Here is a 15,608-nt window from a genome sequence, read left to right on the forward strand (position 1 = left end):
TAAGGGGGCCTGTTCTTCTCCAGGGTTGTTCAGAGTAGTTATCTCTTGAACGGCTGGGGCAAGGCATTTTGGAGATAGACCAGAGGTTGGACCAGCTGGGAGCTGGGTGTAATCAACCTTAATGTCCATTTTTACCTTTGGGTGAGAGAGTTCTTTGTTTTGCATATAATGGTGGGGAGGACCTGGAGGGGAGTTTTAACTCCAGGCTATTTTGAGCCATGTAACTTTCCTTCAGGGATGACATGTTCAGATTCATGTCTAGAATTCTATAAATCACTGTGTCTGCAGTAGATCAGGGGATTTGGGGGGATAAATTAGAGGAGGCTGTAGTGATAGACGTGTTGACAGATGGTGACCTAATCATTATAGTTAGAAAATGGTCAGGAGAAAGTTCAATAATACAATGATATAAAGGTAAGATTTGATTGATTTAATGAAAGGAGCAAAGGAGTCAGGAGTGATGTTCCAATGTTTAGTTTTGGTGAATGACGAAATGTTGTTATTTATAACTGAATTAGGGACTATGGGAGGAAGGACATGTTAGAGGTGATGAAGAGATTGGGTTCAGGTTTGTTCATGGATGAGATAAATATGTGTTATCTAGATGGGCATATTTAGGAGCGTCTGTGATTTATGTGTCTGCTTGGTAGAGGATTCACGGTGGGAGAGACATAATAAATAAAAGTTATGTTTAGTTGTACTTTGACCTAACGGCATTCAATAAATGTTACCTGTTATTACCATTATCATCCTCATTACCACCGCCAATACCACCATCATTATATAGGTAGTGTTAATTTTTTTTTTATACCTCCAAAAATTAGTTTAATACTGGTCAGAAGGCCTAAGTCCCAGGAGAGACGCACAGCTAGAGCCTGCATGCTATGTCGCTTTAGTCTTGTCCCACTCTTGGTGACCCTGTGGACTGTAGCCTACCAGGCTCCTCTGTCCATGGCATTTCCCAGGCAAGAATACTGGAGTGGATTGTCATTTCCTCTCCTATAGGTAGTGTTTAAAGCAACTAATAGATAAGAGTTTCTAGGGGAAAGGCATGAAGTAAAAAGAGAAGTGGGGTGGAGGATAAAGCATTTAATGGATGGGTAGATGAATCACAGAAGGAGATGGTGAGCTTTTATTGGGAGAACTAAGACAAGGTCTCACAAAGAATAGTGAGTTTGTATGACAGAGTAGTTAATAGTATCAGATGTAACAGATTGGTAATATAAAGCCTACAGGGAGTCCACTGAATTTGACAGTACAATATCAATGGTGATCTCAGCTAAGTAAATCACAGTGGAATGATAGAGAGGGACAGAAGCCAAATTGAAATGTACTTGGAAGTATAATGAATGTGTGATACAAAGTTGGCTAGCTTTGATGAAGTGGTTCAAGAGCCACGTGGTGACATCTTACAAGTACCAAATGTTAAAAATTTCCTTTAATGAAAATATCTAGTTAGTCATTATGAATAATTATCAATGATGTTTTTAAAATACAAAGAGTATATTTCTGTGTTGAGACTTAAATCTAGCTTTATTATTTTTCTTCCCATTTTCTCTAGCTGAATTTTATTTATTTTTTAAAATTATTTTATTTTAATTGGAGGCTAATTACTTTACAATATTGTAGTGATTTTGCCATACATTGACATGAATCAGCCATGGGTGTACATGTGTTCCCCATCCTGAACCCCCCTCCCACATCCCTCCCCTCAGGGTCATGCCAGTGCACCAGCCCTAAAGCATCCTGTCTCATGTGTTGAACCTGTACTGGTGATCCATTTCACATATGATAATATACATGTTTCAGTGCTATTCTCTCAAATCATCCCATCCTCGCCTTCTCCCACAGAGTCCAAAAGTCTGTTCTTTACATCTGTGTCTCTTTTGCTGTCTCGCATATAGGGTAGTTGTTACCATCTTTCTAAATTCCATATATATGTGTTAATATACTGAATTGGTGTTTTTCTTTCTGACTTACTTCATTCTGTATAATAGGCTCCAGTTTCATCCACCTCATTAGAACTGATTCATATGCATTCTTTTTAATAGCTGCGTAATATTCCATTGTGTATATGTACCACAATTTTCTTATCCATTCCTCTGCTGATGGACATCTAGGTTGCTTCCTTGTCCTGGCTATTATAAACAGCACTGCAATGGACATTGGGGTACACATGTCTCTTTCAATTCTGGTTTCCTTGGTGTGTAAGCTCAGCAGTGGGATTGCTGGGTCATATGGCAGTTCTATTTGCAGTTTTTTAAGGAATCTCCACACTGTTCTCCATAGTGGATGTACTAGTTTTCATTCCCACCAGCAGTGTAAGAGGGTTCCCTTTTCTCCATACCCTCTCCAGCATTTATTGTTTGTAGACTTTGATAGCACCCATTCTGACTAGTGTGAGATGGTACCTCATTGTGGTTTTGATTTGTGTTTCTCTGATAATGAGTGATGTTGAGCATCTTTTCATGTGTTTGTTAGCCATCCGTATGTCTTCTTTGGAGAAAGAAGACATAGTCTTCTTAGTTCTTCATAGTCTGTTTAGTTCTTTGGCCCATTTTTTGATTGGGTCATTTATTTTTCTGAAATTGACCTGCAGGAGCTGTTTGTATATTTTTGAGATTAATTCTTTGCTTCGTTTGCTATTATTTTCTCCCATTCTGAAGGCTGTCTTTTCACCTTGCTTATAGTTTCCTTTGTTGTGCAAAAGCTTTTAAGTTTAATTGGGTCCCATTTGTTTATTTTTGCTTTTATTTCTATTACTCTGGGAGGTGGGTCATAGGGTATCCTGCTGTGATTTATGTCAGAGAGTGTTTTGCCTATGTTTTCCTTTAGGAGTTTTATAGTTTCTGGTCTTACATTTAGATCTTTAATCTATTTTGAGTTTATTTTTGTGTATGGTGTTAGAAAGTGTTCTAGTTTCATTCTTTTACAAGTGGTTGACCAGTTTTCCCAGCACCAATTGTTAAAGAGATTGTCTTTTCTCCATTGTATATTCTTGCCTCCTTTGTCAAAGATAAGGTGTCCATAGGTGCGTGGATTTATCTCTGGGCTTTCTATTTTGTTCCATTGATCTATATTTCTGTATTTGTGCCAGTACCATACTGTCTTGATGATTGTAGCTTTGTAGTATAGTCTGAAGTCAGACAGGTTGATTCGTCGAGTTCCATTCTTCTTTCTCAAGATTGCTTTGGCTATTTGAGGCTTTTTTGTATTTCCATACAAATTGTGAAATTATTTGTTCTAGTTCTGTGAAAATACCGTTGGTAGCTTGATAGGGATTGCATTGAATCTATAGATTGCTTTGGATAGTAGACTCATTTTCACTATATTGATTCTTCCAATCCATGAACATGGTATATTTCTCCATCTGTTTGTGTCCTCTTTGATTTCTTTCATCAGTGTTTTATAGTTTTCTATATATAGGTCTTTTGTTTCTTTAGGTAGATTTATTCCTCAGTATTTTATTCTTTTTATTGTAATGGTGAATGGAATTGTTTCTTTAATTTCTCTTTCTGTTCTCTCGTTGTTAGTGTATAGGAATGCAAGGGATTTCTGTGTGTTAATTTTATATCCTGAAACTTTACTATATTCATTGATTAGCTCTAGTAATTTTCTGGTGGAGTCTTTAGGGTTTTCTGTGTAGAGGATCATGTCATCTGCAAACAGTGAGAGTTTTACTTCTTCTTTTCCAACCTGGATTCCTTTTTCTTCTCTGATTGCTGTGGCTAAAACTTCCAGAACTATGTTGAATAGTAGTGGTGAGAGTGGGCAACCTTGTCTTGTTCCTGACTTGAGGGGAAATGCTTTCAATTTTTCACCATTGAGGATAATGTTTGCTGTGGGTTTATCATATATGGCTTTTATTGTGTTGAGGCATATTCCTTCTATGCCTGCTTTCTGGAGGATTTTTTATCATAAATGGATGTTGAATTTTGTCAAAGGCTTTCTCTGCATCTATTGAGATAATCATATGGTTTTTATCTTTCAATTTGTTAATGTGATGTATCACATTGATTGATTTGCGAATGTTGAAGAATCCTTGCATCCCTGGGATAAAGCCCACTTGGTCATGATGTATGATCTTGTGATGTCAGATTTTGTTTGCTAGAATTTTGTTAAGGATTTTTGCATCTATGTTCATCAGTGATACTGGCCTGTAGTTTTCTTTTTTTGTGGCATCTTTGTCTGGTTTTGGTGTTAGGGTGATGGTGGCCTCATAGAATGAGTTTGGAAGTTTACCTTCATCTGCAATTTTCTGGAAGAGTTTGAGTAGGAGAGGTGTTAGTTCTTCTCTAAATTTTTGGTAGAATTCATCTAGCTGAATTTTAATCCTCATTTAGTTTTCTAATGAGAATTTAAAATATTATTTTCATAAACCTTGTAACTTTGCTATTATTTGCATTCTAACCCCATGGTTTACTCTTAATTTTCTTCTCTATAAGCCTCTTAAATTTCAGCCGTAGTGATTAGTGGATTAACACTTTTGATCTCCTTTTTCTTCCTTTCTAGTATGGGTCATTTTTGTATTTTTTAAAATTGAAGTGTAGTTGATTTACAGTGTTATGTTAATTATTGTGGTACTACAAAGTGATTCAGTAATATATATATATACATACATTTTTTAAAATAATATTTCCATAATGGTTTATCATAGGATATTGAATATAGTTCTCTGTGCTTTCTAACATTTCTTTTTTTTTTTGCCATAGTGCACACCTTGCGGAGATCTTAGTGCCCTAACCAGCGATTGAACACAGACCCCAGGCAGTGAGAACATGAAGTCCTAACCACTAGACTGCCAGGGAATTCCCTTAATATGTTTTAATCAACTTTTATTTTTCAGTTGCAAGAAGCATTTAAACATGTTAAGTTTAAAATCTTGCTCTGTGCACACTATCTGATTGATTCTGTCAACTTTATAGAACTTTGCAGGATACCATTAAGTTTCTTTGGTTTATACGGTAATATTTGTAGATTTCTAGAATTTTACTTGTTTGATTCTCAAGAGGGCAATCTTAGTTGCAAGTATTTATGGATTGTTTATTATCATCCTGCTGTATAGCAAGTCTTAGTTTGGCATTGACTATCTGACATTGGTAGGGCATTTCATTTATGACCAAGCTGTTTTTGGGCTTAACAATCTCTTCAAAGACCTTTCTGAGCCTTAAGTTCTAAGTTATGCTAATCTTCAGGGAAATAACATATTTGAATGAATAATGTTTGTTTCAGTCTCGTACAGAAAACTCAGACTTTGTGGAGACTAGAGGCAAGATAGAGAGGGCCTTTGCCTTGTCCTCTCCTGCTTCTTCATCTCCTGATGATTGGAGTGTATGTCTTTTCCCTCTCGTAAATTCAGGTAGAAAAAAGGTTGAGAAATACCATGGTACCCTTTTGCTGTCTATGGCTTTTTTAGGAACTTTGTTCATGTTTGACATCTAAGAAATGATATAAAAGCAGAACATCTGTTTAATCATGTCTTTAGGAAACAAAACTCAAGTGAAAAATAGTTTATGTGTTGTATTATTCTGGAGAAGACTGAGTAGAAAGTTGAAGTATAGCTCTCTACTTTCTACTTCTTACTAAGTTGAATTTTCCCTTTCAATTTTATTAATTTAAAACATTGAATATTCAGAGAATAAGTTAAATGTAATAAGAGACTAAAAAATCTGTATATCTTTTGTTCTGCCAACAGAAGTTGGGTTGACAGAACAAGATACACTAAATGAAAAAGAGAACTGCATTTAATTTAGTTCCACATTTAAACAGACATTTTAAAAGCAAATATTAACATTAAATGTTTCATTGAGTAGTAGCTCCATTTCATTAGTAAGGATTGTGGACCTGATGGTATATTTACTTTTACATTTATAATTGTAATTTATATCTTGCCTCCAAAAATGAATTTGAGGCAGTGTTTTAAGTATAAAACTGTGTCTGCAAACCTAGCAGTTTGGCTTGCTCTCGGTGGTAAGTCAGGTTCTTAAGAAGAAGGGTACAAGAGTCAAGGAAGAAATAAGGAAGATAAAACTGAAAAAACCAGAAAAGACAAAGGTTATTAAGATGGAAAGTTACCTGGTTTCGAGCAGGGGAAAATCATATCAGAGAAAGAAATACTAAGGAGAGACTGGACATTTTGAAGTTTGGGGTTAGAGAGCTAATCTGCCAGTAGAATAGTTTAAAATCGACCTTGCATTTTGATATTAATTTCTTATTTAAACGCTTCCTTCTCTGTAGTGACCCTCTGTGTCTTTTCAGTCTTTTAACTTTATTGAGGCTTTCAATGGATAATCAAAGGTCTCTTGGTGAATGCTACATTGTACTTAAAAATATGTGGCTTCTTTTCAAATATCTTTGATTTCTAACATAATTCCTCAGTGATAACAGAATAGACTGTATTAGACCATGAAATTTTTGTGCCTTATTTTATGTCCCTGGGTATGTTCCAGGGTCTCTTGATTTATAGTCTGTGGAAACTAGAATTTTTATTCTACTATTGTGTGACAATTATATAAATCTTAATTATTTTTTCTTGGTTCATAGTACTTTTCAGGTTTACTTATCCTTCTACTTTTCTATGTATTCATTCTGTTAGTTTTTGAGAGTTTGATACTGAAACTCCAACTAAAATCTTAATTTATCTACTTAAAAAGATAATTGTAATATATAGTGGAACTACATGTAACTTTGTTCTATACTTTCCAAGTCTCCTGTATATGTGTTATCATACTTTTATAATTTAAAAAAGAAAGAGAAATAATGGATCTTGCAAATTTATTGTTGAGGACCTAAGGATGTACTCGAATCTGCAAAGTAGAATGTCTTTGAGTGATTTGATCACAGTTAAGCTGTCCTTGCCTTCTTCTTGCCTATAATATGGATCTTTCTTATGGTCTACCTTCGCTATTCCCTTTAAATTCTTACCCTGAGACTTTAAAAATTGTTGTTCAGTTGATAAGTTGTGTCTGACTCAATGGATTGCAGCACGGTAGGCCTCTCTGTCTTTCACTATCTCCTGGAGTGTGCTCAGATTCATATCCATTGTGTCAATGATGCCATCTAACCATCTCCCCTGTCTCCACTTTTTCCTCCTGCCCTCAGTCTTTCCCAGCATCAGGGTCTTTTCCAGTGAGTTGGTTCTTTGCATCAAGTGTCCGAAGTATTGGAGCTTCAACTTCAGCATAAGTCCTTCCAATGAATATTCAGGGTTGATTTCCTTTAGGATTGAGTGATTTGATCTTGCTGTCCAAGGGACTCTCAAGTCTTCTCCAGTGCTGCGGTCCTTTAATGGACCGGAACCTGGTGGTTCAGGGTCGATGGTAAGGAAGTGAAAGAGAGAAAGAAGCTGATATTCCCTGGTTTATGAAGAAAACCAATAAAGCCCTAGAACAGGGTTTGCACCGCTCATGAGGGCACAGGGCGCCCTCTCGAGGGGGTCTTGAAAGCTGGGGCAGGAGAATGAGCTTGGTGGGGCTTCTACGCTCCAGAGAATTAGGTGGAGGGAGGGAAGGAGAGGGGGAGGGGAAAAGGGGGAGAGGGGGAGAGAGACATGGGGACCCAAGCTCTGATGGAACAAAGGTGCTTTAATGATCTTTCTGTGAGTATATGTAGGCTGTTGTACAAGGAATTTCTTTCGACAGTGATAAAGATCAGAAAACCAAATGTACAATAATTGTTACCAAGGGAACAAGGGATTAACAATGGTAATACGGTCAGGAGACAAGCCAGATCTCAAGAAAAAGGATCGCGACTAAGCAGTTTTATCCTAAGGAGAATATTTACTGAAGGAGATTCACGTATGTCTCATCCTCAGTCCTGGGAGTGGCGTGCTATTCCACTCGTTTCTGTTGCCAGAAATTGATAAGGAGCAGAGGATTTATGAGAAACAGCATGTAGGAATCCTGTTAAACATTCCCTGACACTCCAGCACCACAATTCTTTAAAAGGAGGAAAGGTTTTTTATGGGGAAGGAACACAGAAGAGATGAAATGGGAGAGGAAGAGAAAGTTGGGCAACAGATAAAAACTGTCCTTTCTTTGGACTCTTACAAAAGAGACAGTACTTCCTATTCTGTATTGTACTTAACTTTATTGTAATATCAATACTTATGACACTATGAGTGGTTACTTTTATTCTGATTTGTCTACTGAATTGTGAGATCCCTAAGGCAAGACAGGCTTCCCTGGTAGCTCAGAGGGTTAAGAATCTGCCTGCAATGCAGGAGACCTGGGTTTGATGCCTTGGTTAGGAAGATCCCCTGGAGAAGGGAATGGAAACCCACTCCAGTATTCTTGCCTGGACAATCCCATGGACAGAGGTCCCTGGTGGGCTATAGTCCATAGGGTCACAAAGAGTTGGACACGACTGAGCGGCTAGCACACACATAAGGGCAAGACGTTTTTGTTATTTCTCTTTCACTAACCATCTAGAGAAGGAACGTAAGGGAATTCCCTGGTGGTGTAACAGTTGGGACTCCCTACTTCCATTTCAGGGGACATAGTTTCAATCCCTGGTCAGCGAACTAAGATCCTACTGGCCTCGTGGTAGGGCCAAAAAAAAAGGAGCTAATATATTAAAAGTGTTTAATGCTGTGCCACAGCATTGTTAAGCACACAATACATGTTTTTAAAAAAAAAAAAGGAAAGTTATATTGAGTTCTTATTTTGTATATAGCAAGCACTTTGCTAAGAGAGAGAGATCATCAAATCCACTGGTTTCAAACTTTTACTTTCATGAAAATGTTTTGATAAGTAAGTACTTCCTCACTCATTTAAGTATTTATGATTTTTATATTTTAATGTTAAATAAAACTGGTAAATCATTCTTTTACTGGAGTGTAAATAATATAGTGGTTTGATACCCACCATTCATTATACATGTATAAAAAGATACAAATAACTTCTTTCTTAACATTAAAAAATTTATATTCCTTTCTCTGTTTAAATTTGTATTTCTATTACACCTTTCCCACCAGATTTCATCCTTTTGTGATGTATTTTTTATGTATGAATTATGTTTTGCATATAATATATAATGTATACATTATGAAGGCAATATATTTTTATGCATGCAAAGCTTTCTTGAATATTGATCACCCTATCGTGTGTCTTTGAACAACTATATGTATGAAGTCAAATTTAAAATATATTTTTCTAGTTATTTTAATTAGCATACAATTAGTAAAACAATATAAATGTATTAAATGTTAAATCATTATTAAGCAAGAAAATAAGAAGTTTTTGGAAATGCATCTTTTAATGAGATGGATGAAGCTGATCTTTAATTTTTTTCAATTAATTGGAACCTTTTGTGGATAAATAATACCCAGTGCTACAGTAAGACAATGTTCAGCACTGGTTTTATTTCCTCCTTTTTTTTCTTTTAGAGATCTAAGTTCTGAGTACTCTGTTTATATAATTAATTGAATGATAATGGACAGTTTTGTTTCAGAAATTTTTACTCAATTATTTGAACTTTTCTAACATCAAATGATTTATCATCAGAATTATTTTTATTTATCTATCAGCTGATAATTTGATTAAGACCTTTTTCAGTTTTGTTGGAAGCAAAGAATAGAAATCACCTGACTTACCAGAGTCATTAGAGTCATTAAAGACTTGAAATTCTGGGAAGTATACCAAAAAGGCTTTATTAAAGCTTCTTAATATAATTATATTAAGTAGTAATTGTATGTTAGTGTTTTATTCATAGGCATTATTCAGAGGATATTGAGAAAAGCTAAATCTTGTTAACTTCAATATACCTATGTCAAAAGGATATTTCTTTGATAAGATGTTTTTATCAGGTGACTTAAACACGTTTTAACCAAAACCATTTATTCAGTTTAAAGCCCCTGTCTATCTTGAAACCTTTTTGACGAAACTGATCTTTCCTTGTCACGCCAATGAGATTTGCTTTCATGATGTAAGAAGTCTGAGTTCATTTTTTCAATTCAAATAAATTGATTTATTCATGTTCCTGTAACAGCCATCTTTGATACTTAATCCTTGGTAGATGTAAGGCAAGAAGACTTGTTTAAAGAGTGTTCCTTGGAAGAAGTAAATTGACTTTGTCTTTCTTGTTCTTTTTTAGAAACTCTCTTAGCTTTGCTTCACAGAGCTCTCCTTGAAAAGGAATGTATTCTCTGATGATGAACATGGGCTAGAAATGATGAAGTTTTAAAATGAAAATTGTAATCAACTTCTGAGTATATCTGAAAATAGAACATTCTATCCCAATTCCACATTTTAAATTTCTGTCTTTATTATTTACTGTAATAGTGTATAAAACAGAAAGCCATAAAGTGAGTTTGTAGTACTTTAAGAAGGCTTTGAAGACAAAGTATTATGAATCATTCCTTGTTTAATACTTAAGAGATTTTTATACTTAGGCATTGCAGTATGGTTACATTCAGGGTGGAAAAGATGTGTGCCATTCTTTTTATAAAGTGAATAAAGGCACTTGTGGAAGGGGAGGCAAGAAAGGAGAATTAGATGACCTCTCTGCTGTCAGACAGTTAATTTTAGGAAAAGGATGAGTACAAGTGGAAAATGAATACCTGTCCTTTGTTGTTTGCCTATTTCTGTGACCTTTAGTAGTGTAAACTATATGATATTGGAATATCCCTATTCTTATATTTATGGTAGCCTCTATTTTATAGTCAGGGAAACTTATAGTTGAAAGAATTGCCTATGGTCACTAAGCTAGTTAATGGTTTAGTTAAGAACTCCAAAGCTGATTTTCCCTCCTGTGTTACATTACCTCGTACATAGTCTGGTATGTAATAAATGTTTACTGTATATTGCTTTTTTTCCTCTTCTGGCCGTACAACATGGCATATGGGATTTTAGCTCCCAGACCAGAGTAAGAACCCACACCCCCCTGCTTTGGAAGTGTGGAGTCTTAACCACTGGACCACCAGGGAAGTCCCTACTATATATTTAATGAAAGAATAGCTTTGTATTGTTTTGTGAACTGTTAAATCATAACCTTGGAGTAGTTTCTTGAATTTTGTACTGCTGGATAAATGTAACATTATAGATGAGTTACTACTGAAGAATATTGAAGATACCTCAAAAAAAAAAAAAAAAAAAAGATACCTCATATTTTTAAAGCATGGTCAAGTTCATCTCCCTTTCGTTCCTGAGGTGGTGTTGGTTGAAGTGACTAACAGCATCAAAGAACTCAGACATATTTTTAATGTTTTATCAATTAAGATAGAGACCTGTTATCAGTGTAGTAGTGTTTATTTGCTTGGGGTCAACTGGCTGTATGTAGAAACTACAGTCAGATGTCCATGAGGCAAACATACTCATATGTTTATTTGACCAGTATATTTTTGTTTTTGTGTTACAGGTATTCTCTTAAACCTAATGACCAGATTTTGGCTGAAGAGAAACATAAGGAACTGTAAGTGCATTAAACCCTAGGCTACACATAATTTAGACTCTGTGGATTAGATGTGTAAACAATCTGATTTTTAAAATTCCATGAGGTCCTAAAATCTGCAGATATAACCAATAGTATGTTCCTAATCCTAGTAGGATTAGGATAAGTTATACTATATAACGTTAACAAAGTTGTTAGCACATGCACATTAAAATATGTTTTAATAGTATTTAATTGTATCCCATCATCTGGACTAAGGGCATATTGGGAAATAAGTTGTTTTGTTTTCTTTCCCCACATAAAGTATTAAATTGTCATTGTTAATTTTGGCTCTTGCCCAGTTGACTTCCACCCTGTGCTTAAGGTGGAGACATGATTTTGTCACCTTAGGAAAAAGTAAATGCTTAAGCTTGTTTAGCACAAGGTTAAGAAAACACTTTAAAATTGTAGATGTGAATATAACTTTGTTTCTTTAAAAAATTTTAATATTCATAGGATTCTCTCTTTTAGGTAAAGTAACTGTATACATGATTTTGGAATATCTCTGTTGCTGTTTTTCTGCCCTATTGTAGTATCTAAAAAAATTACTGCATTACAACAACTGTGAAGTTTTTAGCTAAAAATTTCAGACTTGGTAGTTTTAAAAATTCATCTCTTGTTTTTCAGTATCATAGGATTGTTCCATGAGGGAAGCTAAAAAAAAAAAGAGTATACGCTTCTCTTTTCTAGTAGTCTACCTTTTTTTCTCCATCATGCAATAAGAAATTCTGATAACCATAATTATTATGCAAATATTTAATATCAAATAATAATGTAGAACGAAGAGTTTGAGGCTTACTATACCTTTAGGTTGGACTTAACATTATCAGTATTATTATTATATGTTTTTAGAATTGACATATAGTTGACTTACAGTGTCGTGCAGACCACACTTATTCTCAGTCATAGTTAAGGTTCTATCCTGTTTATAAATACATTGGTGAATTTTACAGACTTCCTTGGGTGTTTCCTTAATGTTTGACATCTGTTTCAAGTCCCTCGCTGTTTAATTTAAATGAAATCTTCATTTGTACTCATGTGTATGGAGAATAACTTTCTGTAGATCAAGTACTTTTCAAGACTCTTATTTTCTTCCCAAGGTTAAGTAATGATTTTTCTGAGTACTTTTAACTTCTTAAAAAAAAAAACTCTGTCCTGGATCTCTTCCAAATTATTTTCTTCCTTGTCTCTTATTGAAGAGATTGTAGAAAGTGTTAATCATCAAATGGTAGGCTTGGTGTGCAGGGAAAGGATTTCTTTAAGAGTTCTTACAATTGATATATCCCATTGTTACGTTTCCTTTCATCATGTTAATCATAAAATGGTAGGCTCAGTGTGTAGGGAAAGGATTTCTTTAAGAGTTCTTATAGTTGGTATTGTTATGTTAGCCTTTCACCAGTGTTTTTATATTTGTTATGTCTTCATTTAATTATAATCTCCAAGTGGGTTCTGAAATTTATTGTCAAAGAGTTTTATATATATTTTTTCTTTACAACCAGAAATTGTCAGTGAGTGTACTTGATTGTCACTGTACCATTGGTTGATTGCTTGTTATTTATAGGTCTTATAGCAGAGCTTTTTTGGTTTGGGAATTAGGTAGTCAACCTAGAAGTTCTTTGGGGCTTTCCTGGTAGCTCAGCTAGTAAAGAATCTGCCTGCAATGCAGGAGACCCTGGTTCAATTTCTGGTTGGGAAGATGCCCTGGTAGAAGGGATAGGCTACCCACTCCAGTACTATGACCAATATTAAAAATACCAGAGAACTGCAATGAAGTAAATATTTTCATATTATTTAATATGTAACCCATATTAATGCTATTCATTTACAGTTTCTTTAGCTGTCTATGTTATAGTTGACCCTCAAGGATAGACTGATGTTTTTCTTTGACTTTATTATTAAATGTATCATATATAATTAACCATATACCCACCACCTAGATTTTATCATTGACATTTTACTCTACTTACTTTTTTACCTATCCATTCTTTTGTCCATCCATGACTTCATCTGCTTTTTGAATGCATCTTAAAAGTAAGTTGCAGACATCAGTATGTTTCCCCGTAAGTATTTCAACATACATACCATCACCTAGAGTTCAGTCCTTTAAAGTTTTTTGTATTTACATACATTTTCATACATTGAAACACACAAATCTTCAGTGTACATTTGCTGAGTTTTGACAGATGCATGAATGTTTGTAACCCAGTTTTCTATCAAGATCTAGAACATTACCATCACCCCAGAGAATTCTTCCCTTATTCCTCTTTGTAGTCACTCTCTGCTCCTGCCCTCTGAGAGGAACCATTATTATGATTCTTTTTCAACTATAGATTAAGGTTATCCTATTCTGAAATTTCTTACTAATGGAATCACATGTCTATTCTGCTTTATATAGTGCTTCTTTCACTCAGTATAATGTTTTTAGATTCTTTCATGTTGTATGAATTAATTAATTTCTTTTATTGCTTATCAACATTCCATGGTTTATCTGTTCTCTTATTGGTGGACATCTAGGCCATTCCATTTTGGCTGCTATGAATAAAGTTGCTGTTAATATTTTTGGACAAGTCTTTTGGTGAACATGTTTTCATTTCTCAAGGAAAATTACTCAGGAGTAGATTTCCTGCTGAGTCACTAGGATATAGGGTAACATTATATTTGGTTCTATAAGGAACGACTAGATTTTCTTCAGAAGCAGGACTGTTTTACATTCCTAACAGTGATATATGAGAGTTCTAGTTGCTCTACATCCTCATCAACATTTGGTGTTCGATGACCTTGCTAATTTTAGGTATTCTGGTGGTTATGTAGTTGCATTTCATTGTGGTTTAATTTTCATTTCTGTGGTGACTATTACTGTTGAGCATTTTTTCATTTGCTTATTGGCCATATATGTTTTCTTCGGTGAAGAATCTGTAAAATCTTTTGCTGATGAAAAACATTGAATTGTTTTGTCTTTTTATTGAGGAGTTGTTGAAATTCTGTATATATTCTAGTTACCATCTATGTCAGCTGTATGTTTTACAGTTTTCTTCTCCAGTCCCAGGCATACCTTTTTTCCTTAATAGTTTCTTTTGATAAGCAAGTTTTAAATTTTTATAAAGTCTAATTTATCAATTTTTGCCTTTATGATTATTGCTTTCTATGTTCATCTAAAAAACTTTTGCCTGCCCTCAATTTATGAAGATACTCTTATATTTTTCTTAAAAACTGTGATTTGAGCTTTTTTTGTTTAGGTCTGTGATCTGTTATGTGTTAATATTTGTCTATGATGTGAAGTAGATGTTGAGGTTCATTTTTCTTTACCTGAATGGATATCTAGTTACTTCAGCACCATTTGCTGAATAGACTTTACTTGTCCACTGAATTGCTTTAATGCCCTTGCTGAAAATCAAATAACCTTAGAAATATGGATTTATTCTGTTCTGTTGATTTACTTGTCACTCTTTATGCCAGTAACACAGTATAGTAAATATTGAAGTCAGTTTCTGTAAGTCCTTCAACTTTGTTCTTTTATGAGATTACTTTGGATATTCTAGATCCTTTACATTGCCTTTTATTTTAGAATCAGCTTATCAATTTCCTCACAGAGACCTTTTGGGATTATCCTGAGGATGTTGAATCTATTTCAGAGAGAAGCAACATCTTAACAGTGTTTAATTCTTCTTTAATTACTCTTGGCAGTGTGTTGTAGTTCTCAGTGAAGAAGTTTTGCTTGACTTTAGGCCACATGAATTTTAATACCACCCTTTATGACTGTGAATTTAGAAACAAAATATTGAGGGTTTCACATTATATTTTCACCTTGAATGTGTTAAATTTGGATAGATGATTTTTTCTTCTCACAATGGAAAATCTTCTGTATTTGCATTTTTCTTGTAGATTTTTGTTTCTCTTTGAATATATTATATAATAATTATTTTTATAAGTTAACATTTATCACTAAAAGTATATTGGAGTTACTATTTTTCTACCATTTCTCCATAATTAGCTGTGTAGGAAAATTAGGTATGTTCCTAATCTTTGCCAGCTGTGGTTAAAATGAATATTATTAGGCCATTCCAGAGACTGGAAAAGAGAGGTAGGTATTTAGCTCAAATTTGTCATAATTAGTGGAGAAACTCTTCAAGGTGTGTAGTGTGATGAAAGATTAATAGCTCAAATTTTTAATTTAATGAAAA

General features: G+C 34.4%; 1 protein-coding gene across 6 annotated transcripts in view; it reads left to right on the forward strand.

Moving 5' to 3' along the window:
- The window catches only part of ADK (adenosine kinase), a 553,238-nt gene that overhangs the window by 61,832 nt on the left and 475,798 nt on the right, over positions 1–15,608 (forward strand). For all 6 annotated transcript variants that reach the window (XM_061161884.1, XM_061161887.1, XM_061161881.1 and 3 more), the window contains one exon: positions 11,356–11,409. In XM_061161884.1, coding sequence (XP_061017867.1) covers positions 11,356–11,409 — 54 coding nt within the window. The remainder of the gene's footprint in view (positions 1–11,355; positions 11,410–15,608) is intronic.

Source organism: Dama dama, chromosome 15 (assembly GCF_033118175.1).
Source record: "Dama dama isolate Ldn47 chromosome 15, ASM3311817v1, whole genome shotgun sequence".
Classification (NCBI taxonomy): Eukaryota; Metazoa; Chordata; class Mammalia; order Artiodactyla; family Cervidae; genus Dama; species Dama dama.